The sequence below is a fragment of the Lutra lutra genome, chromosome 3 (genome assembly GCF_902655055.1).
Source record: "Lutra lutra chromosome 3, mLutLut1.2, whole genome shotgun sequence".
Lineage (NCBI taxonomy): Eukaryota > Metazoa > Chordata > Mammalia > Carnivora > Mustelidae > Lutra > Lutra lutra.
The window spans coordinates 161,189,642-161,214,721 of NC_062280.1; the positions used below are offsets into that span (position 1 = coordinate 161,189,642).

The 25,080-nt window shown below is 34.5% G+C and overlaps 1 protein-coding gene across 4 annotated transcripts in view; it reads right to left on the reverse strand.

The window, feature by feature from the left end:
• The window catches only part of LOC125094686 (protocadherin-9), a 927,361-nt gene that overhangs the window by 582,696 nt on the left and 319,585 nt on the right, over positions 1 to 25,080 (reverse strand). For 2 of the 4 annotated variants that reach the window (XM_047720109.1, XM_047720106.1), the window contains exon 3: positions 5,617 to 5,718. The exons of the other annotated variants lie outside the window; for them this stretch is intronic. In XM_047720109.1, coding sequence (XP_047576065.1) covers positions 5,617 to 5,718 — 102 coding nt within the window. The remainder of the gene's footprint in view (positions 1 to 5,616; positions 5,719 to 25,080) is intronic. 4 annotated transcript variants of the gene reach the window in all.

Consider the following 25,080-nt stretch of genomic DNA (forward strand, 5'->3'; position numbering starts at 1 on the left):
TAGAAAAGGTTGTTCTTATGAGGAAAGGAAATGAAAATAAACTGGCTTGTGAATTATTTATTATTAGTGAAAATCTATTAATTTAAATTACCTATATTACTCCCAAATATTGTAACACATAAAGACTTATTGTTAAATGATTTGCCTATTATTTTAACTTAAAAGCTGATATCAACTGTAATACCTATTCTAAGGACTGAACATGTTTATTTCATTGGAAGTTATATGTGTTTGGGTCACACAACTGTATAAAACACCAAAAACAGGAAAATGTAAATATGTAGTGTAATATACATGTTAAATTCTATTTATTTAGATCCAAACTGTTAGTTAAGGTTAATCTGTGATAGGTATAGAAAAGAAAAGAGAAAAGAAAAGGAAAGAAAAGACCAAGATCAAGTAAAACAAAAGCAAAAGGCTTTTGTCTTTACATATCTTTCACAGAAAGTAACAGATAATGTTACCATTTTGCTGTTACTCCATTTGGTATTATTAATTTAAACAGGAAGGTTCTAAACTGTAGTTACAAACATGGAGAATCCTTGTTCTTCTTGCTCTCAGTGTGCCCCTGGTTCAGTGAATTCAAGCTCAAGGTGTACCAGAAGACTACTGTCCTAAATGAGGTTATAAGTATGAAATGGAAGACACACAAAAATAGTAACACTCTAATACATTTTAGTTCTATTCTCTTCCCACATGCTCCTTTCACTCTCCATTTGACACATTTTTATTCTATTAAATATTTCCATCAAATGACACAATTGGAATGTTCATGAAATTCCAATGATAATTTAACTTCTGTGTATCTCTGAATCCAGCAAAACCTGTATTACAAATTTATGTAAAAGGTCAGATATATTTCCCTTATCAAAATTGTTTTCCCAGTTTTGGTCGGGAGATTTATAGTAGTAGTCCATCCTTGGATATCTTGATCAACCATCTGCACCCATGAATTTCACACTTGCGATAACTGCCACATTTCCAAAGTCTGGCGGCTAAAATTCATACTTATTTTAAAACTCTTCCACCAATCTCCCTAACTCTTAGAGTTAAGATTTCCATCTGACATTGATTTTCGGATTTCATTGCTACAAGGGAAAAGTCTTATCTCAAGAATTCATACACTGAACACTATACCATTTTGTAAAAATACTTCAGCTCAAGCATCAAAAACAGTGACAGGGAACAGCTACTCATACTGAGATGCAGTCTTGTGTGAATTCCAATAACTATGAGACATTTTCCTACAGATTGCAGAATATAAGACACTCAAAGCTCTAACTGCTTGCATTCTATGCTATTTCATGGATAAAGGGAACTGAACATAATAGAAGGGAAATGACATAAAATTTATAGATCAAAGATGCTTAGTAAAGGTAATATGCATTTATGGCATGAAAACAATGTGCACTTATTCATTTCTATGCTTCTATTTTAACCATCAAGGCACTTTGTGTATCCAATGACAGAAGGCCTACCAGGAAGAGAATACTTAAATATGATAGTCCATTTAAATTCCACACCTTATTTAAAATCTAATTTAAGAAAAATTTCAAATATGAACTATTTTCTCTAACATTTGCTTGGACATTTTTTATGCAGCTTAGAGGTAGTCATTAGATCACTCCAGGATCCAGAAAATCTGGATCTCATTCTAGTGCTATCACCAGCTAGCTCTGTGACCTACAGCAAGCTACTCCATCTTTCTTGTTATCAAGTTATGCTTCAGTAGTATGAATATATAATCTCTATGTCCCTGACAGCCAAATAGCCTGTGAATTTTTTTGACTTAAATACTATCTTAGAGTAGTTAACCTTGTAGTTTTTGAAACTGTGCTGTGTTGGTTATATTCCAACTTTATTAATTACTATCTGTGTGAACTCAAGCAAATTATGTAACCACTGTATGCCTCAGTTTCCCTATTTGTAAAATGGGAATAATAATAATGGGGTTGTTGTTAGAATTAAATGAGCTATATTTTAATGATTCAATATGTAAGCTTTCTTACATTTTAACATATCTTGAGGCAGGAAACGTATTAAAGAAACCATAAATAAGCACTTACGAGAGTTTAATCAACAGCATTTTTTCCCCCAATGGTAAATGAAACTGCAGCATACGTTACACTAAGATGTTAAACAGTAACATCTGAACATCTTAGATTAGACAAAATTTGGTAATACATATGAAATGCTTGAAGTAATGTTTGGTACAGAAATTACCCAATAGCTGATACTATCATTTTTTCTATAAGTAAGCAATAATTGTTATATCTAAGTTAAGTGTGATGGGTAAAGTCTGATGATTTAAGAATGATTAAAAGCTTGCTAGTCATACAGACTTTGCTCCATTTTATATCTAAATTCATAATACAAACTTATTAATAACTACATTCAGATTAATCAATATCAGTCAACAAAAAGTATGACTTTCTACTTGAACAGAATAGTTTTATTTAATTAAATATTTTTTATGGTTAAAAGTTTAACATGTTCTTATTTTTACTTTACTAAGATGATTAAAGAGGGAAAGTATAAATGATGAGAAAATAAAACAGTAATATATTTATGAGGCTTACCACATTATTCAATATAAAGGGAAAAAAATGTAACAGCATAGCACAGGAACCAACTTTGTAGGTTATAATCACCTCATAAATTCTCAAGAATGGTTAATACTAGATTAATAACTTTTAAGGAACAGGTTACTGCAACTATCCCCTTTGTTATTGGTCTACAGATATTAAGCATTTATGTAGAAACCCTGTCTCGCAGAATACTTTATAGCACTCCAAAGCTGGCATGACTTCTGTTTCCAAGTTTTATTTTCTTAGAAACATCAGAGATTTTCACTCTGCATTAAAAAATAGAAGCATATACTTACTAAATTAGGTATATTATGATGAAAAGCAATCTAAACTCATCAAGGGCAAAATGTAAGTGATGGCCACATATATACATAAAAAGCTTGACACAGACCCTGGCATAGCGTAGGTGCCACAAAAATGTCATCTGTCAATATCATCATCTTTATTTAGTATCACAGAGCACTAGAGAGAACTAGGACCTTAGAGATGACCTAACTGGGAACTGCTGAGACTGTAGTGGACCTGGAATATGATGGTAAAGTGAGAATTTGTGGAATAAAAATTTCCAAAAATAATTTATTTTCCTTTGTTTATCAATATAACACAGTAGATTTTTTCACTATTCTTTGATAACTAGACTCGTAAGTCAACATGATAACTCTATTATTTTTTTTTTCTTATCCACATTCTCTAGACAAATAAACCCTGTACAAACTGTGTTCTTGTGCTTTGGGCCTTATAAAATACCTAAGGAAGAATAAAAATATTGTTCATGGAAACTTATTTTAATTATAGCTCATTTAAATTCTCTACAAAAAATTGGGAAATACTCAGGATTTCAATGGCTTTCAGAACATTCTATGTGGGCTTTGAAAATATTTACATAGTTTTTTATATATGAATAAAACTTGTTTATTTCTGCCATAGAGTAAGTGTTATTGTGTTATTATTGGATGAAATAAAGGTGATTCATGGGAGAAATTTCTGTGTTCTACACACCTGAAATATATATAGTAATGATGAAAAATAAAAGGGTTAAATTATAGTTCTTCTCTCAACCATCAAGTGATTGAGATTTTGGAGAAAGAGAGCAAATAAAAGCAAAATAGGAAGAAGAATATATGCTATTGGTTAGAAGGATGTTTCTGACTAGTAAGATCCACACAAAGAAAAAGAAAAAGTGTAGGGGCACCTGGGTGGCTCAGTGGGTTAAGCCTCTGCCTTCAGCTCAGGTCATGATCCCAGGGTCCTGGGATCAAGCCCCACATCAGGCTCTCTGCTCAGCAGGGAGCCTGCTTCCCCCTCTCTCTCTGCCTGCCTCTCTGTCTACTTGTGATCTTTGTCAAATAAATAAATAAAATCTTTAAAAAAAAAAAAGAAAAAGAAAAAGAAAAAGTGTAAAGGAAGTATTAAGGGATAAAACTATCCAAAACACCACTTTATCCTTTTTCCGCCTCATTTAATAGTTAGAAACGAAGGTGCTTATTCCATCAAATTTCTATTATTCAAAGTAGTTTCTCTGACCTACATTACTACTGGGAGGTTTGAGAATGATAGATCCCTTTACTTGGCAAAAACAAGTGGAAAAATCCTGTACTACTAATAACAATCAATATATTTTCAATACCTTTAAGGAAATGCGGGAAAAACCTAGCTTCAATGAGAAAATAGAATACATAGGACACACTAACACTCACACATACATATATACATATTTGTATTATCTATCTCTCCATCATCTATCTACAATCTATATGCTAAGACTATAGAAATACATGAAACAAATTTGTATGTATTAATATTAGAGTTAACTATTGAAACACAATTCCTTAAAAATTGATATTCTATTGTACAATGTGAACATACTTAACACTACTGAATGGTAACTTTAAAATGATTAAAATGGTAAATTTTATGTTATCTTTCAAACCACAGTTTTAATAAATTAAAAGAAAGGTAACATATGCCTTCATCAGAAAGGATGAATACCCAACTTTTGTATCAACATGGACGGGACTGGAAGAGATTATGCTGAGTGAAATAAGTCAAGCAGAGAGAGTCAATTATCATATGGTTTCACTTGTTTGTGGAGCATAAGCAATAACACGGAGGACATGGGGAGATGGAGAGGAGAAGTGAGTTGGGGGAAATTGGAGGCCTAGATGAACCATGAGAGACTGTGGACTCTGAGTAACAAACTGAGGGTTTTGAAGGGGCGGGGGGTGGGAGGTTGGGTGAGACAGGTGGTGGGTATTATGGAGGACACATATTGCATGGAGCTCTGGGTGTGGTGCATAAACAATGAATTCTGGTACACCGAAAAGAAATTTTAAAAATTAAAAAATTAAAAAAAAAAGAAAGGTAACAGATTTTTGCAACCAGCCATGTTAGAATAATTGGTACTGGAATACCCCTCCCAATATAGAAAAAAAAAAAAGAATAAAGAATAAAATATGCGTCTTTTACATTTTACAATGGATGGACTCATTAAGGAAAAAGAAAAGTAATTTTTATTTTAAATCCAAATATACAAGGAAATAAAAGATCAAGCTGAGAAAAGGCAGGAAAAAAGGGAAAAGATTAATGGAAATTCCAGCTAACTTGCTCATATTGAGCAACACTGTCTTCTTTATCTTCCTTAAGTATAGGGGATAAAGCAAATCAGTCTTTCAACCAACAGATTTTCGTATCTTTGAGCTCAACTAATAAAAATTAACCAATTAGGAATCTTTAACTCCAAAAGAAAGAAAGTTGCTCATTACTTTCTCCCAACTAGGTAATAATCAACACTTTGCATTCAATGATAAGAACAGCATATTTAATAGCTAGACTATTATCAAAGAGGGAAAATATTATTTATCTTTTGTTCTAAAACTGTATGTTGTTTAAAAAAGTATTAGTATAAAAATATGAACATAAAAGAGGATGGCAAAGAAAATATTTATTATAGTTAACTCAGACTATATAAATCACTAGGAAAATACAAATTGCTCAGTACTAACATGGTCTCTATAGAGATACAGCATACCTCGTAATGGCTTTCTTCATTCTCCTGAATGTGGAAACCCGCAGAGCTGGGACATTTCTGAGGAGTGACAGGAATATTGTCACTTTTGCTGTGTGAGTTACACTGAAAGAGATTACCAAATAATTGTGACAAACTACTCCACATTTAGAGTGTCTACTGAGAGACATGGTTGTTTGCTAAGAGTCTAATTAAAGGAGTACCATTTGAACTAGCAAGGGTCTAGACTCATACTAACATGCATTAATATGGAGACTTTCCAAAAAAAAAAAAAAAGATTAAAAATATCCCCAGGATAAACAAATTGTCAGAATTTTTTAAGTGAAATGAAAAAAATCTTAAGTGTAGTTATTTTATTTTTACCCTGTCTCCTTTTAAGCCATGTCATTATGCTTATGATTTTAGTAGCTAAATCTTACATGATGCTACTATTTGTGTGAGGTATTATCTAAGTGCTTGATATATATCATACAAAACTTGACATAAATATTATTATTCTCCCCACTTACAGGTAAGGAAAACTAGGCATACAAACTATTCTTCTTAAGGTTGGGCGGCTTACCTAAATTTCCAGGAGCACACCTCATGCTTTATCTACTTACATGCACAGCCTTTATAAATGATACATTTGAAGCAAACAAAAGTGAAAAACTTAGTTTAAGGTTTTGAAGTATTCACTTTTCTTCTGTACCAATACCAAGTATTTTTTGAAACAGGTTAACCAAAATAATGCACTTGGAAAAGGATGTGAATTGTACAATGTAAGACATTAAGTTATGGCTTGACCTTTCTCCATGAAAATACTAAAATGGTTGTTTTCCATATTCCTCATAAGATTTTTTTATGCAAAAATAAGATATTATTCACTTCCTGTTATCCTTGCTTCCTTCTTTCCTAAATCTCTTAATTAGATTCAGGGCAAGAAATATTTATAAGTATTTGCAGTTTTTTATTACACATAATGTTGGAATTTCTAAGGCTTCTACATTAATGAAAGATACTGTAGTGCTTTCGAAAAAGGTTCACCATTGGAATATAACCTTCACTCTTTCATATGAACAGATTTGTATGACATAAGTAGGGAAGGTAATGTTTTTTCAAACTAGTGTGGCACATTTTCAATTAACCAATGAAATTTTACTTTCCCCATGCCAAAAAATAATCTGTTAGAAAATTACTATCAGGGGCGCCTGGGTGGCTCAGTGGGTTAAGGCCTCTGCCTTCAGCTCAGGTCATGATCCCAGGTCCTGGGATCGAGCCCTGCATCGGGCTCTCTGCTCACCAGGGAGCCTGCTTCCTCCCCTCTCTCTCTCTGCCTGCCTCTCTGCCTACTTGTGATCTCTCTCTCTCTCTGTCAAATAAATAAAATCCTTAAAAAAAAAAAAAAGAAAATTACTATCAAAGACATTTTAAAAAAGTGAATTAATTTTTGAGGCTAGTGTTAAGTTCAGTATATTTTCACCTCAAGGCCACTATTTTATATATTTAACTATGTTTTTAAACACATTACATTCTTTTAGACTTGTTTTGAAATACTTTTAAACACAGAAAAGGGACCAAAACACCAAAAAAGAATTAATACTTGAAAAATATCAGTCGAGTATCTCATGGTTAGTTTAAGGGAAAAAGCAATAGGACAGACTAGGAAAACATGGCTCTCAAAACCCTATTAGAAACCTTTCTGAGGGCACCTGGGTAGCTCAGTGGGTTAAGCCTCAGCCTTCAGCTCAGGTCATGATCTCAGGGTCCTGGGATCGAGTCCCACATCGGGCTCTCTGCTCTGTGGGGAGCCTGCTTCCTCCGCTCTCTCTCTCTCTCTCTGCCTGCCTCTCTGCCCACTTGAGATCTCTCTCTGTCAAATAAATTTAAAAAATCTAAAAAAAAAAAAAAAAAAGAAAGAAACCTTTCTGCATGGAAAAAAAGATACATTGTTTCTGTCCTCTGTACAAATAGTATCATTTCAACCATGTTCAAAACTTACCTCCTCTAGGAATTTTCATGGGTAAATAAGCAAATAGCAATAACCATTTTATCCTCTGCTTGTAATATAAGTAACTTCTAAGTGAAGTTTCTAAAATGCTGCTCTACCAGTTTAATTCCTGGGATGTGCCTAGGTTTGTCTGAAAATGTCACTTAATTATGAAGGACTATCTTTCGTATTTCTCCACAGTGGCTTCCTTTGATTTCTAAGGAAAACAGCTTCGACCTTAAAACAGTTATTGTCATCTATGATGTTCCCTAGACGTTTTAATCATCCAATGCTTGTTCCTAGCTTCTCTTCTTATCTATTCATGCTGATGAATCTTTTTAAAATATCTCATGTCTTACGCAGTGTTTCTCCCTAGAAACATTTCAATACCTCTGGCCTGACAGTGGCTCTCACTCTGGCTGTATATTAGAATCACCTAGAGAGCTTTAAAAAATACCAATAACTGAGCCCTACCTCACACCAGATGAATTAGAACTCAGGCAAAAACATGGTTTAAATACCCAGGTAATTATAATATGCAGCCTGAGTTTAGAATCCCTGGGTTAACATTTCTTTGTCTGGTGCTCAGGATAATATAGCAAATTTTGGCCTCACTCATCTTTTGATCTGATCTCTTGCTCTCTAGCATTTGTTCTTCCTTTTCCTTATTTAATGTCATATGTTGGGAGCTTTTTTTTTTTTCATGGAATATATCATAATGCCTTTGAATGTGAAAAAAAAAACCCTATACTGTATAATGCTTTATACCTTTATGTACAAAATTTTACGTATTATCTACCAGAAACCTCTGCAGAGACATAAAAACAAACCTTCTTTAACAGGTTCAGATAAATTCAGTGACTTCATGCAAAAATTTGCCAAGTAAATGCATTCCTAAGTGACAGAACTCAGGCTATTTCTCCTCTGCCATATCTCCCTTAAGGCGTTCGTTCATTCATTTGCTCATTCATCCACATATTCTATTCTGCTTGTTTATTCATTCGTTTGATCATAAGATATTTACTGAGTGCATGCTATGGGTCAGGATTTGATTGGTTCCTTAAGATATGGGATTTAATATCTATAATATTCACTCCAGCAGTGAAACCACACATAGAAATAAATAACCACTATGATACGTGAAAACACCATATGAAAATGTATGCACAGGTTGCTTAGGGACAAAGAAGACAGAATGACTAGACTCCTGCATTTGATATGTGGGAAGAATCTGGAAAGATGGGCCAATGAGCGAATCATGGTTGGCACACATTAACAACAAAACAAACCGCATATGCAAAGGCTAGAAGACATGAATTCTTGTGATTTGGTCTGTGAGCTGCAAGGATTTTGACAGTGCTTTAACCATGAAGCCTGTGAGGACTGCTTTGAGGATAGAGACAAGTTATTACAGCATTAAATTTAACTGTGGATCCAAGATGAGAAGTTACAGAATCGGGCTTACCATAAGGGAAGACTAGCAAATAATGGGGTGAGTGCTTCACAGTGGTGGTACCAAGGGTGAGCCTGCGTCACCTTCCTCTCTCTTCCAAATTCAATAAAGAAATATAAGCAGACTGGGTGTGTTTGCAATATGACTGTAACACCTGAGTAAGTCCTCCCATCCCAACAAGAGCTCAACTTTAAGCCTCTCCTGTGCCTAATTCAGGGCAGCCTCTGTAAAGCAGCGAATGGCACCCGAGGAAAAGTTTAACCCACTTTGCCTTCCTCACTTTCTAAAATTTTTGCATATTATGATGTAAATAGCTTCTGGAGATTGTAAATCTATAAGCTTGAGGAAAAAAAAATTAAAGTAACTCTATAAGCAATATTTTGAGATCAAATACTATCAATAGCCAAACCTTTAAGGAAAACAAGTTCTTAAGTGAAGAACAATTTAATCACTATGAATTCTTTCTAGCAAGTTTCTATTTCAGGGAGAGCCTTAGCCTGAAATGGAAAGATTTATTATAAATGTCTCAAGATTTTATCCACTAATTTTTTTTTCCGTTTGCCAAATTTGATACGAATAACTATATAATGAATATGGTTAAGACAGATTTGTTAAATCAGATTTCATATTGCAGACAAATCACTTGAGAGGTCCAGAGCTCAATAAAAACAATCGTATTAAATGGAAATCACTGTAAATACATTTGTTTTATACCTTAAAATCCATTTGATGTTTTTCATTACCTATGATTAATAGTCTCCATTTTAATATGTGGATAAATCTTGCTTCCCCAAAACACCCAATGTAGTTCTTGGGAAGTTGTCATTCACTACTTACAAAAATACCTACAAAGAAAGGAAGGAAAAGAAATACCTACTCAAACTTGCCTCATGGTCAGGAATATTAGCCTTTTCGTTTTTAACAAATTTCTAAGAAGGGAGTTCAAAGCCATGATATCAAGAGAAAAGCTATCAACAGTGGCAAAAGCAACAAAAGTTTTATGAAAAATCACAGAACCATCACTAAGACAGAGGTGTTTTCTTGCTAAAAAGGGGGTTCTTTACATTTTATGCCAAACTCTATAGCAGCAACAATATGTTCTTTTATTCTACTACTCCTCCCACCTTCTTCTAAAATCATGATTGTTTGCTAAAAATCAATGGCACTGTTAAAAATTTTGTGCAATCATTATAGAGGCAGTAGCCTTATATTTTTGTGCTATAGGTTTCATTAAATAATTCCATTTGTTAAAAACTCCCACTGAAAATGTTATTCCTACCCATTTTAAGAAATTCTTTTTGTGAAGAACTATAAAATATTCTTAAAACTTTTGATTAAAAAGAGCTCTAAGGTTAATAAGAAATTCCCATTTACAGAAAAGGATGTAAAGAACTGTGTGTACTTGATGTCTTGAACTTTTCTCCATTCATTCCTTTGGAGGACCCACGTGTGTCAGGTTTTTACCACCAGCATTCCACTGAAATTGCTCTGTCATAACCACCAATGATTTCTACATTAGTAACTCAAAGAGAAATTCTCCATTCTCATCTCACTTGACAGAACTGATAACTCCTTTCCTTCTGGACATATTTATGTCACTAGCCTTCTAGGACACCACACACTCATGGTTTTCTTTTTACCACTGTGCTCTCTTTCTGGAACCATTTAACTGTTTATGTTTTTATTGTTATTTAAAAAAAAAACTGCAAAGCATAGAGAAAAAGAAATCTAAGTACTTTCTCAGAAAGTATGCTGTCTGACAATGTCCTCCATTAGTTCCTGACTCTAAAATACTTCCTCAGTTAGACAAATGAACAATTTCTTATTTATTTATCTCTTTAAGATTTTATTTATTTATCTAGAGAGAGAGAGCATGAGCAGGGGAGGAGTAGAGGGAGAGGGAGAAGCAGCCTCCCTGCTAAGCAGGGAACCCACTATGGGGACCCCAGGACTCCAGGATCATGATCTGAGCTGAAAGCAGACGCTTAACCAACTGAGCCACCCAGGCACCTAAGAATTTCTTGTTTATAAGCAGACAAGGGAAGAATTCTTAGAATGTTCCTAAACATGCTTACTTTAAAGACATATTTTAAGAGTACTTCTAGAAACTGATGAAAATGTATAGTTTAAGAGATATATAGTGTGGATTCTCACCATTTCTGAAAATGTGTCCCAATCACTTACTGTCCTGGAACCTACTTTGTTTCAAATTGGAAAGCCTGGAGCCTGTGTCAACGGCCTTCTAATATCTTCTCTGTATCTTCTCAATTGGCTTAATTTCCTTATCATCGTTAAATATAATTTGAAAACAAAGCTAAAATGTTCACCAAACTGTGGTGAACACAAAGTTAATCAGCTTGGGTAATAGATACTTTGATTTAAAATAAAAAAGAATTATAATAAATTTTAAAACCAAACACCATATAAATACCTATTCAAATCATAGAAATACACATGGCCAGAATCTGTAACAATTTCAAGGAAGAGATTCCTTAAGTTCATCTTCGACAAAGCAGGAAAGAATGTCCAATGGAACAAAGATAGCCTCTTCAATAAATGGTGTTGGGAAAATTGGACAGCCACATGCAGAAAAATGAAATTGGATCATTTCCTTATACCACACACGAAAATAGACTCAAAATGGATGAAGGATCTCAATGTGAGAATGGAATCCATCAAAATCCTCGAGGAGAACACAGGCAGCAACCTCTTCGACGTCAGCTGCAGCAACATCTTCCTAGGAACATCACCAAAGGCAAGGGAAGCAAGGGCAAAAATGAACTATTGGGATTTTATCAAGATCAAAAGCTTTTGCACAGCAAAGGAAACAGTTAAAAAAACCAAAAGACAACTGACAGAATGGAAGAAGATATTTGCAAATGACATATCAGATAAAGGGCTAGTGTCCAAAATCTATAAAGAACTTAGCAAACTCAACACCCAAAGAACAAATAATCCAATCAAGAAATGGGCAGAGGACATGAACAGACATTTCTGCAAAGAAGACATCCAAATGGCCAACAGACACATGAAAAAGTGCTCCATATCACTCGGCATCAGGGAAATACAAATCAAAACCACCATGAGATATCACCTCACACCAGTCAGAATGGCTAAAATTAACAAGTCAGGAAATGACAGATGCTGGCAAGGATGCGGAGAAAGGGGAACCCTCCTACACTGTTGGTGGGAATGCAAGCTGGTGCAACCCCTCTGGAAAACAGCATGGAGGTTCCTCAAAATGTTGAAAATAGAACTACCCTATGACCCTGCAATTGCACTGCTGGGTATTTACCCTAAAGATACAAACATAGTGATCCGAAGGGGCACATGCACCCAAATGTTTATAGCAGCAATGTCTACAATAGCCAAACTATGGAAAGAACCTAGATGTCCATCAACAGACGAATGGATAAAGAAGAAGTGGTATATATACACAATGGAATACTATGCAGCCATCAAAAGAAATGAAATCTTGCCATTTGCGACGACGTGGATGGAACTAGAGGGTATCATGCTTAGCGAAATAAGTCAATCGGAGAAAGACAACTATCATATGATCTCCCTGATATGAGGGAGAGGAGATGCAACATGGGGGGTCGAGGGGGTAGGAGAAGAGTAAATGAAACAAGATGGGATTGGGAGGGAGACAAACCATAAGTGACTCTTAATCTCACAAAACAAACTGAGGGTTGATGGGGGGAGGGGGTTGGGAGAGGGGGTGGGGTTATGGATATCGGGGAGGGTATGTGCTATGGTGAGTGTTGTGAAGTGTGTAAACCTGGAGATTCGCAGACCTGTACCCCTGGGGATAAAAATATATGTTTATAAAGCTGTAAAAAAAAAAAAAAAGAAAGAAAGGATGAATCCCCAAGTTTTGTAGCAACATGGACGGGACTGGAAGAGATTATGCTGAGTGAAATAAGTCAAGCAGAGAGAGTCAATTATCATATGGTTTCACTTATTTGTGGAGCATAACAAATAGCATGGAGGACAAGGGGAGATGGAGAGGAGAAGGGAGTTGAGGGAAATTGGAAGGGGAGATGAACCATGAGAGACTATGGACTCTGAAAAACGATCTGAGAATTTTGAAGGGGTGGGGGGTGGGAGGTTGGGGGCACCCGGTGGTGGGTATTGTAGAGGGCACGGATTGCATGGAGCACTGGGTGTGGTGCAAAAATAATGAATACTGTTATGCTGAAAAAAATAAAAAAATTAAAAAAAAAAAAAGAGATTCCTTAAGTAAAATGAAAAACAAAGGTGGACCATCAAAGGATTCAAAAGGAATGCCAACTATACCTTTAGTAAATAGGAATCATTTATTTTTTTAAAATTGTTTGTTTTGCTTCTTTCTCTAAAAAAATTGTATTTTTTCTTTAAAAATTAGAGACAGAAATATCACAAAATATTAGCATATGTTAATTCTGGGTAGAAGGACATAGGTATTTTCCTTATTTTTTTTTAAGTTTTTCTACATTTTTTCGAATACCTAAATATGAATAAGCACACAGGGAAACGGATTAGCATGGCTTTGTTAAAAACCTCAACAAGACTTTTGATAATGGTGGTAAAACAGTTTTATAAGCCATAAAATCTTGTAAGTGTGCACATTCAGAAGTAAAGATACCATGTGGATGTTATTACCTTTTGATTCTCCCCTTGTCAGTAGAAAATGTTTCTCTAGGCTGGCTGGGTGGTTCAGTTGGTTGATCATCTGACTTGGGCTTAGGTGGAGATTTCTGGGTCCTGGGATTGAGCCCCACATTGGGCTCCCTGCCCAGCTAGGAGTCAGCTTATCCCTCTCCCTCTGAAACCACCCCACCCCCGCTCCTGCTCTCTTTCTCTCAAATAAATAAAATCTTAAAAAATAAAAAAAAAAAAGAAAAGGAAATGTTTCTCTAAAGTCAGGTAAGAAACATGCTAATTCTTCCTTCTATGGTGCTATAGCATAAAGGTCTTTCTCTACTTCGTTTAAACATAGTTTTGCTTTTTTTCACTCCACTAAAGAACATGACCGTCTTATTGACAATTTATTAGAGGCATATAATACAATGCCTTCAGTATTACTTGGTATTTTATAGTATTTTAAGTGAAAATTTTAAGTGGGATAAATGAATAAATGCAAGACTTTACAATGATTTATAGTCACCTAGATTGTTTTGGCTTCTAATTCTCTGGGTGATAATTTCTTTGTAGCTGTTTTCTTTTGTTTGTTTTTATTTGTTTTTCTTTTGTTTCACAGCAGACAAATCCATTGGAAACTTGTATCCCCAAATTAGCATTTTGTCTCATAGATGCTATCACAAAAATAAGGTGCACTAATAGCATAGATTGAGAGCACCTGTCGTTAAAACATTAAACAGAGCAGTGGTTTTAGGCTTCATGCTTTGTTTCTCCAACTGAATCCTTAGCAATTTATGACAGGAAGTTTCTCACAGTAATATATTACCCAAGTGCATAAATTTGAAGTTACCTACTATATACATGAACAAATAGCTCCTGTTCAATGCCCGGGTCCTACCCAGGAGACTTTGCCAAGTTCACCTTTGGTTTTTCTAGGGCAGCAAACCACCTGGTAAGCAAGTTGACTAAGATCTGCCTCAGACTCCCTGAAATGACCAATAACCCTTACTACTTTGTATAAGACTTTTGGCACAGGCCCATTAAGTAGACCAGTTGGGTTTCTTCAACTGTAGCTCCTTGTGATCAAGTGAAATTAAAATTTAAAAAAAAGTATTTCTTGGGGCACCTGAGTGGTTAAGTCGGTTGAGTGTCTGCCTTTGACACAGATCATGATCCCAGGGTTCTGGGATCCAAGTCCCACACTGGGCTCCTTGCTCAGCAGGGAGCCTGCTTTTCCCTCTGCCTACAACTCTGTCTGCTTGTGTATTCTCTCTCTCTCTCTCTCTCTGACACATAAATAAAATCTTTAAAAAAAAGTATTTCTTTTTTTTTTAAGATTTTATTTATTTGTTTGACAGAGAGCGATCACAAGTAGGCAGAGAGGCAGGCAGAGAGAGAGGAAGGGAAGCAGGCTCCTCATGGAGCAGAAAGCCCCATGCGGGACTCGATCCCAGGATCCTGGGATCATGACCTGAGCTGAAGGCAGAGGCTTTAACCCACTGAGCCACCCAGGCGCCCCCAAAAAAGTATTTCTTAATGTGCATTTTATTATTGCAAGTAGGTCATGTTTAAAGCATTAGTAGAAACTTACCTCAATTTACAACTTTATGATACACTAAGTGAAACCCACTTTTTTCCAAAACAGTCAAGATACAAGGGATACTTTGTAAGCAGAAAAAAATCTTAACTAAGTATAAAAAAAAAGATTGGAAAAAAAATCTTAAGAATGTGAAATTAAAGTCTGAGGAAATTCAGTAAGAGGTACTAGCCCAAGTACCGGATGAGACATTTTTTCTTTGCTTAGGAATTTCTGTCTCATACCTTATTCCAAAATTTAATGGCCTCTATCACTGGCTGGCTGACATTTTTCAAATAATTCTAACAATTTAATAAAACGTATAGGTGCCAAGTAACATACCAAGAAATAGCTTTCTTTCAATGTATTATTGCTTAAGTGATACTTGAGAACAACCTATTGCCATAAATAACTTTGGTTACTATAAAGTTTCAGCAACTCTGTATATTGTCCATTTCCTGAGAATGCTTTTTCAGTTGATTTTCCTTTTTTGCAAAGCCTTGCAAGGTTTTTCCCAAGGGACTATTCACAAATGCAGAAATAGAGGTAAGACAGAGAGAGAGGAGAGAGAGATTCCAAAAATAATCATTTGGTTTTCAAAAAGGCTGCATTCAGCTGAATTTTATCCCCTTTTCTCAATAAAATATATAATGAAAGTGGGAAGAAAGGGAAAAATAATTTTGAAGTTCCGTAGAATTTTTGATAATTCAATTAAGAGTTAAACAACAGCACCCTAGGTCATAGTTCCTTAGCAGGTTCCGTCTAAATATGCAACAGCCAAGCAGAGCTCCTTGAATTGAACAATTAAGGTGCTAGGGTGCTGGGTACATGGAATGAACAAAATTTTGCTAAACAAATAAATACACAAATAAACCCATACATTTTCCCACATCTGGCTACAAATTCTTTCATGAGAAATTACTACCAAGCTCTCCAACTTCATACAGATAAACTAAACACAATTTCAAATCATTACACACGAAGGAGGAGCAACGCAAAGCCACATTTATGAGGACAACAAAGTGTAGCGGCTCTGTGTACATTGTGACATTTTTCTGTAAATGCTTCCTGGATGTTCTATTAGAGTTTTATGTACCTCTTTTGAGCCAGTTGCTTTGGGTATGTATGGAAATAAAATTCCTCAGGAAGTATATTTCAAACACTAATGTTCTGTACTTTAAAATTTCTCTATTGGTCCCCTCCTTGTATTATTACCTTACTGTAAAGCCGTTTCACAAGAGCAATTCTACATTGAAAGGTTTCAAATTACAAAACGATTACATGTTATATTGCTTGAGCAAAGACCTATTAATGCAGTCGACACTTCACATTGTAACTTAATTATGCATTTAAATAAATGATGCAGGCAATGTAAGCCTTTGCCACTCCACATACACTTAAGAGAGAAGTTAACTTCTGTCCAAACATATTTCAAGTAATACAATAACAGACGTTTTTGGCACTGGGGTTGATCAGGATTATTCATGCTCTATTTTTATTCAAGGCAATTGTTTTGGGTTTTTTTGTAGTTCATTTAAGTTTATTCCATTATTTGTTGTACTAAAATCCCTGAGACAGCAGTTCTGAAGGAATACCAAATACATATGCTAAAAACAACTTATCAGAAAACAACAGTATTAGTTATCAAAATGCACAGAAAAGTTATATGAGCCTGTGCAGAGTGGCAGAGTCCAGGGACACAGGGATGGGCTTTCCATCCTTACAGTGGTGGCCATTTGTGAACTGCATTTACATGTGTGACACACACACCATGGTTGTAAATACATATTTTGTGTGGGTGATTCATATATTTTTTTCATAGAGATGATTGCATATATTTGTATATGAAGGAGTACTTATTTCAAAGGATTACTTTAATTAATAGTACAAGTACTACATTTTTCTAAAACATTTCACCCTTAACTATATAAAGTATGTATATGTGTGTGTATATGTGTATGTATGTATGTGTGTGTGTATATATATACACATACACACTAATACATTTGTTTTTTTTCACGCATACATTTGTTAAAGATTTTATTTATTTATTTGACAAAGAGAGAGAAAGAGAGCACAAGCAGGGGGAGCAGCAGGCAAAGGGAGAGGGAGAAGCAGACTCTATACTGAACAGGGAGCCTGCCATGGGACTCAATCCTGGGACCCTGGTGTCATGACCTGACCCAAAGGTGGACACATAACTGACTTAGCCACTGAGCCACCTAGGTTCCTCTATTTATAAAATTTTAAATCTGCTATAAATAAATCACATATTATATTATACTAAGTTAATATATATAATGTCTAACACAAATGCATCTGGAGTTTAGGGTGAAATATGTCTGAAAAATGATTCTATCAAGAATTATGTTTTAAAATTTCTGTGATACAGAGAGAAAGTTTTAAAAATCTTGACTGAATATAATTTCCATTAGTAAGACTATGTCCTTATATCATGAAAAAGTCTTCCAAAAATAAAAATTTAACATAATATTAGCCTTCACTATCTGCATGCCAGTCTAACAACAGCCTTCAAGTTAACCTTGAGTCAAAGAAATCAGATAATAAATTTAGAGATTCACACCCAGAGTGCTTAAAAATGAATTCAAAATTCAAGGCTGTGCCAGTTATTTGGACATTATCTTTTCTAGGCAAATTCTTGAATAAGTTCAGTGGTTTATTATAATTCTCTTCCTGGAAAGTTTTCTAAAACATACCTTGAAGCTGGAACTGATAGTATTAATAGCCTATACAAAGAGAAAAAGAGAGCAAACACACTTTGATTTTTTGTAGTATACTAATAACAAATACTATCCCTTGAATACATAATTTTAATTTTTTTTTAAGTTGAGTGTTTCATATTTTGATTTTAATTCGCTTATGCAAATTGTACAGTATCTAAAGTTGAGTGAAAATTCGTAACTTTTTCATGATTTAGAGTAAAAAGGATGTTCCAGAATACAATGGAAAGTTCCAACTGGCTCTTGGGGTCTTGGATTTGACCCACAACCCCACAACTATATGACTATGTGTTTTTGCTTCATTGTTTTTGTCTATAAAATGGGAAGTTTAGAGTTTAGATATTCTCTACCTCTCAAAGTAAAAAATGCAGTATATATGTGAGACATTATCAGAAATGTTACCCAAAACTTAAAGAAGTTTTTTCCCCCTAAATATAAATCTCTAAATTTAGATCTTCATAAAATGGTGTAAATAATTTCATTGATAGAGGAAACTTCAGGAAAGTGGAAAATTTACCACTCATTCCGTTATAAGCATTTGCTCTCATCTTGCTGATAGCTTTGAAAATGTGTGTGGCTGTATTAAAACCAAAGTAAAACGTGAATTCTCAGGCCCCACAGATATCTTTTTATTCATGAAGAGGGAAAACAAAAACAAAAACAAAACACTGTCAAAGGCCTGAAGTCTATTGACTACACTTCTACCTTCTTTCTAGATAAGAATTGGTGCATTGGGTAACTTTTGAAATAGTTTAGAGTATTTAGGGCCAAATTAAAGAAACTAATCACAGTGCTGTTGGATGGAAACTCTTTAGCAAATCTGGAATCTATCAAGCTGTGAATGTTTAAAAGGCTAGAGCATTTTTTAAATCTATTTTTAAAATTGAAGTTCTATGTACTTTAAGGAACAAAACCAAGTCACATGAGAAACATGATCACTTTTAAGGTCTTAAAAACGGTTTGTTTTACAGGTTTGTGCTGAGAATCCCTGAAGGAATATATTTTAACAAATAAGGAAATATCTGTAGATGTAGTCACTGCTAATAGAGTCCACCTTTAAATTACTTTATCTCCAAGCTCCAAACTAATATAGCTTCAGCAAAACCACTTAACTGTTTATCTTTAATTCTCAGGTCATAGAACTGTTAACACTTAGATGAGTTTCTAAAACACTACCACTTCTTTGATTTCTCCTTATGAAGTTGTTCCCTTGGCAAAGGGAGGTATGAAAATGAACAGAAATAGATTACAGCAACATAAAAATTTATTCTGAAAATTTATAGTAATAAATATCAAGTATAACTGGGAAACATTTGTTTTCTGAGCAAGAAAATGTTGATAAAACACATGATTCAATATTCTCTTCAAGAAGCATGTTAAATGTTATAAATTTTATGACTTCATAAATTCTTCCAAATAAACACATCCATTCATTCAACAAATATTTCTTAATAACCTCTATGTGCCAAATACTTTTTAATGATTTGGTTAAAAGAATACAATTAAGAAATAATCCTTGTCCTCAAAGAGTTGACAGTATTTTCAGTGTAGTCATTTATATGAACTCTATATTCACAAATGCGTTCAGCAACATATATACACATATCTCAAAATAGAAGGGAAACGAGAGTAAAACTGAAGAGATTAGAAATAGATGGTAGTATTTTTATAGGTTTTTTTTCCTTATTTTTTTTTTTTAGAAATATACCAACAATAACATAACTTTTGTCCTACGATGATATTACAATAAATATACTCCAACTAAATTAATGTTTCGGTTCATAATAATTTACATGAGTTGGAGGAGGGGCAATATTTAACAGTGATTAAATAATAAATAAAGAACATTTTATAAAACATTTCTCTTCATATTAATATTACTGATAACAGAGGGGCCCCTGAGTGACTCAGTTGGTTAAGTGTCTGACTCCTGGTTTCAGCTCAGGTCATGATCTTAGGGTCCTGGGATGGAGCCCCAAGGCAGGCTCCACGCTTAGTATGGAGTGTACTTGTCCCTCTGCCCTCTCCCTTCTCATGCTTTCTCTCTTTTTCTCTCTCTCTCTCTCAAATAAAAAAAAAATTTAAAAATAATACTGATAACAGAAATACACTTCCAAACTAATAAAATGCATGAATAAAAAAGTATTTTTAGGAAAAAAGAATACATATATATGTATATGTAAATTCAATACCATATTGAATTCAATAATTCTTGTTATTAAATTTAATAAATGCAATTTAATTGAATTTAAATTCAATACCACCTCTTAAATTCAATACCACTGATGCTTTGTTATCTTGAATTAGCACTCTATTACAAATTCAAGCTCTCTTACAAGGATTTTTGTTATTCAACTTTAGATGATAAGAATTAGACAAGAATGAGTAGACTTTTTCACCTTCCTTCAGTGAAATAAAAGAGAAGATTCTGCTAGACTACACAATATCTTTTTCCTACTGTTTTGAATACCAAGAGAATGAGACCACCAACACTAATTTGTGTTGATTTTCTTACCTCACTGTGGCAAGAAATTGTTTAAATTAATCTTGCAATCCATAATATCATGCAATAATCCAAACAGCTATGGGACACTTTAAAAAACAAAATACAACTTTTATCCAGCTTCTAAGAGGCAGGGGCTTGCAGTATGTGTGTGTGTATGTGTGTGTGAATCTGCATATTTGTGTGTCTGTAGAGAAGCAGACGGAAGCAACCAGATAAGGTAGCTGGTTTCTTTTGAGACTCAACATGAAAAGAAACAGGAAATCAGAGTAAATATGATTCATACTCCTGATACTGAGCTCAGTAGTTCTGAATCCCTGTTTGCCTTTCTTTTAGCCTTTGCTCCTTTGAAGTTCTATTAGGTCTCTTTTTATTCCCCTCAGTGGCACTGAAACTCTTTTAAGAGTTGGAATCCGGGCTTGAAAATTGTGCTTGCAAGTAAGGATTTGTAGCAATTCCCTTCCTTTGGGTGACTTCAATATCTGATAGGCTCAATGAATCTTAGAGTTGATAGGGCTGTTAAAGATTCTTTTCTTAAACTCTATCATCAATGAGGAAATTAAGGCATAGAGACTGACTGACCCAAGGTCAAATATTCAGAGGCCAATGGGTGACATATTTTGTTCTGGATGACGTATGACATAGAGTAGAAACTATCTTAATTTCTTTTAATATAATTGAAGCAAAAAGAAATTCAGTCATATTCTCAATTCCATATTTTAAATTATAGGCTCAAAGAGTTTAAAGGGACCTCTGAACCCAGCTCATTAATATTCTCACAAATTGCCCAGATCACTCTCATGAAAAAGACTAATAACAAAGACCCATCAATAGACTGAATTTAGAGTCTCTAGTTCATTCAATCCAGATGGCCATTCAATTTAATAGGAAAAAAAAAAATTCTCCCTGGAAGGGACTTATAACCAAATCTCAAGAAACCATCTGCTTAATTCAATATTCAAATGTATTCATAAAACACATCTTTCTCAGTTCAACTTGAAATACCCCATGCTCAGATTTGGGGGAGTTAAAAGGGCCAATCAGGTATTGTGAAACATCAGCTAAAAAGGAGAGTCTCATGAGTTTAAAACCAAATACTATGAAAAATACATGTTTGAATATGGCCAGAACTGTAGGTCTAAGTATTGTAACTGTATATGTAATTTATCCATGTAGCTTAGACCCTTTTGTGTTAATGGCTGATTTTGAGCAAGGCCTGACTGAACCTTACCAACTTGTATTTTGTGCTTTTAAGCTAATTGACATTATATGTATCTTCTCCAAATACAGAATATTCTTTGTAATCTTATTCCCTAGTGAGCTTTCTAAAGCGCAGAGAAGTATAAAAATTTGTCCACAGGCTTATTAAAATAAATAGCTAAACACAAGGCAAGTTTGCCTAAGAACGGAAAACTCATTCACACACAAACCCACCCAATAAAGGACACATTCAGCAAATATTTGCAAACTTTTAAATAAGCTATAGAAAGTACACATGAAAGAAAACAAAATCTTATTTTTTGCTGCTCATTCAACTGAAACTAAGTACAAACGAAGTTTTCTTTGGAAAATAAAGTAATAACCTTCTTTCCCATACTTCAGTTGCCTAGTGCATTTATTGAGCAGCAAGTAATAAAACATAAACCTCACTTGTTGAAAACTTTATCCCATCTTTGGATGCTTTATGTTAATGTCAAGTTGGATAAGACAACAACTCTTGCTCAATTCACTCCTCATAAACAAAGAGTACACTTTCACAAATAATAGTACACTTTAAGATGAACTGCCCAGGCCTTTGGGAAGGTGTTACATATAAAAGCGGGGTCCCCACATATTAAGTGCATAATATTAAGGGCCAAAAATATTTTTCAGCTTTTCCGATATTCCAATAGTCTGAGTCAAACAACTCACCATATTCTAGACACATTTTATATTTCAAGTGCTCTTTGAAACAACCATGAATGAGTTATTTGATTATCATAATCAGAAACATTAATCACTATAGTCTTGATGAAAATTCAGAGATTATCTCAAGAGGGCTCTGGTCCAATAAATGTGTTGACATGTTATTTGTTTTTGTGATAGTCATTCATTGTGATGCAGTGTAAAATAAGTTTACAGAAAAGAAGTGACAAATACTTGGTGTGAAAACCCAATACAAGCAGGAAGTTCATATGGGAGAATCTACCAGAAGATCCCTTTTAATTTCATTACAAGTTTAAAAAATACATAAATATCCCCTTACTAAAATATTCCCAAGGTCATAATTCTCTTTTTTTATATGAACCATTTGTAAATATAAAGTGCTATGTTTTCACTTTAAATTATGTACATTACAAACTACTTAAGACATCTCCTTCTGCTATACCCAAATCCCCTGAAGAGACACCCCAACATACAAGACACAATCACATCTCTCCTATCTTTTCTCCCCTACAACCTGGCACATTAGTAGCAAAGTGGTGTGCCTTGACACCCAGAGAGGCAAAATCTAAGATGACCATGTCTTATGCCAAAACTGCTGCATATGCTATGTTCAAAAAATGATGAGTTCTTTCCCAATGCTTTAGAGGAAATGGATATCAAGATGGAGAAAAGAAAGTCTCAGTTGGTAACTGAAGTTGAAATTCAAGGGTTGGAGTATACAAGGTCCCAGAAGCAGCCATGTGAAAGAGTGACAAAACAGTACAGAGAAAGTAAACAGATGTTTCTAGAAACAAAAAAGCACCAAGTGTAAAAGAAGAGACAGAGACACAGACAGTGAGAGACACAGAGATAACACAGAGAAAGTCCTTCATTTATCACTCTCTTTTCCACTTTAGGTAAGAACCCAAGTGTTCTTCGTTTTCTCTCTCTGAATTCCAGATCTATATTTTAATCTAGCTGGTATAAATGAATTTCTCTTTTTTATAACCATAAGACTCTTCACCATCAACTTCTATAATTGTATATATTATACCTTTTTATTTTTAAAGATTTTATTTATTTATTTGAGAGAGTGAGAGAGAGACAGAGAGAGAAGGAGCAGGGGGAAGGGCAGAGGGAGAAGGAGCATCAGGCCTCCTCTGATGCAGGGCTCCATCCTGGGACTCCAAGATCTCGACCCTAGCCAAAGGCAGATGCTTAACTGACTAAGCCACCTACGCACCCCTATATTATACTTTTTTAAAACTTTTTTCAACCGTGCTTTATATCACTCTGTTACTCTCCTTTTGCAGGAAAGTGTACAACAAGTAAAGGGGAACAGATTTTTAAACTCAGTTTTACTAAGGCAAAGAGAAAAAAGAATGTCTTAATTAACCATTTCAACAGTTTTTTATAATACGTACAGTAATAACTTTCACTAAATTTCTCTTCTTGAAAAAAAATAAGCAGAGAAGTAAGATATGTGCCCAAGTATCAGATGGGTGCCCTGCTATTCCTATATTATCACGACAAGACCACCGAGTACTCTTGTCATGCCAAATGGATTTAAGTCTAAATAATGATACAACTTTGTCACAGAATTTACTCGTAACTAATCTAACTCTCACTGGTATTTTCAATCCTCTGTTTTCCACATATTTCTCTTGTTGTGTGCTTTGGAAAGAGTATTCTGCACCTTTTATATTCAACTTCCTTATTCCTCAATTATGCCTCAGCTTCCTTAACATTTGACAAGTTACTCTTAGAAAGCTACCACTCTTCTTTCTTTCCCTTTCCTTCCCTAATGCTAATCTCTCTGTTCCTCAATAATTTTCTTCATTTCATTATCTTTGACTGTCCCTTTCTCACCAGAAGCACTGTCTACATTGGTGTTGTCCAAATCTACTTTCTTGGTTAGCTTATCTTCTCATGTTCTTATTTCTCTGGGAAACTTCATGTAATTCCACACCTTAATTATCTCCTATATGCCTTTAAGTGACACCCAAATTCACTGCTTCAGAACCAACTATTTCGCTAGGCTTCATTATGCATTTTTAAATGTCTGCTAAGTATTCCATCTAAGATTCCTTCATTCATCTTAAAACCAACTCCCCCAAAGTCCAAGTTATAGGCTTACACTCTCGTTACTCTTTTCCTTATGCGTCCATACCAAATACAACTTCCTGAACATCCATTTCTCTGTAAAATAATCATGTGGTTTCATGCTTGTTTTCCCTGTGATGTTCCAGTGCTGTTCACAGTGCGTAGCAGGTAGTATATTCTTAAAACTGTTTTTGACTTCAAAATATTCAGTATTTTCAATTTCAAATTCTACTTTGGAACCACAAAATACATTGGCATTCACAGGACCCCATAGATTTTCTGCAGCTAATTGGAAGTACTGAGTATTTGGGATTGTTTCGTTCAAACAGGTTGGTTGCATGCAGGCAAAGTCTTCAGAGTGTTCTAGTGGAAAAAGCTTTAACACCATGAGCAAATGGTTATGTCACTAGGGGGATAATAACCCCTTTCCTGCCTGTCAAGGAAGGTGGCTAAGAGGCTTAAATGAGATAATTAGATGTGAAAGAATTTGACAAGTATGAGGGGCTATACAAATCAGGTTTTGTTAATTAACATTAACACTTTAAATTATATAAAACATGTTCCTACTATTCCATATTAAGTTTTAAAGCTAGC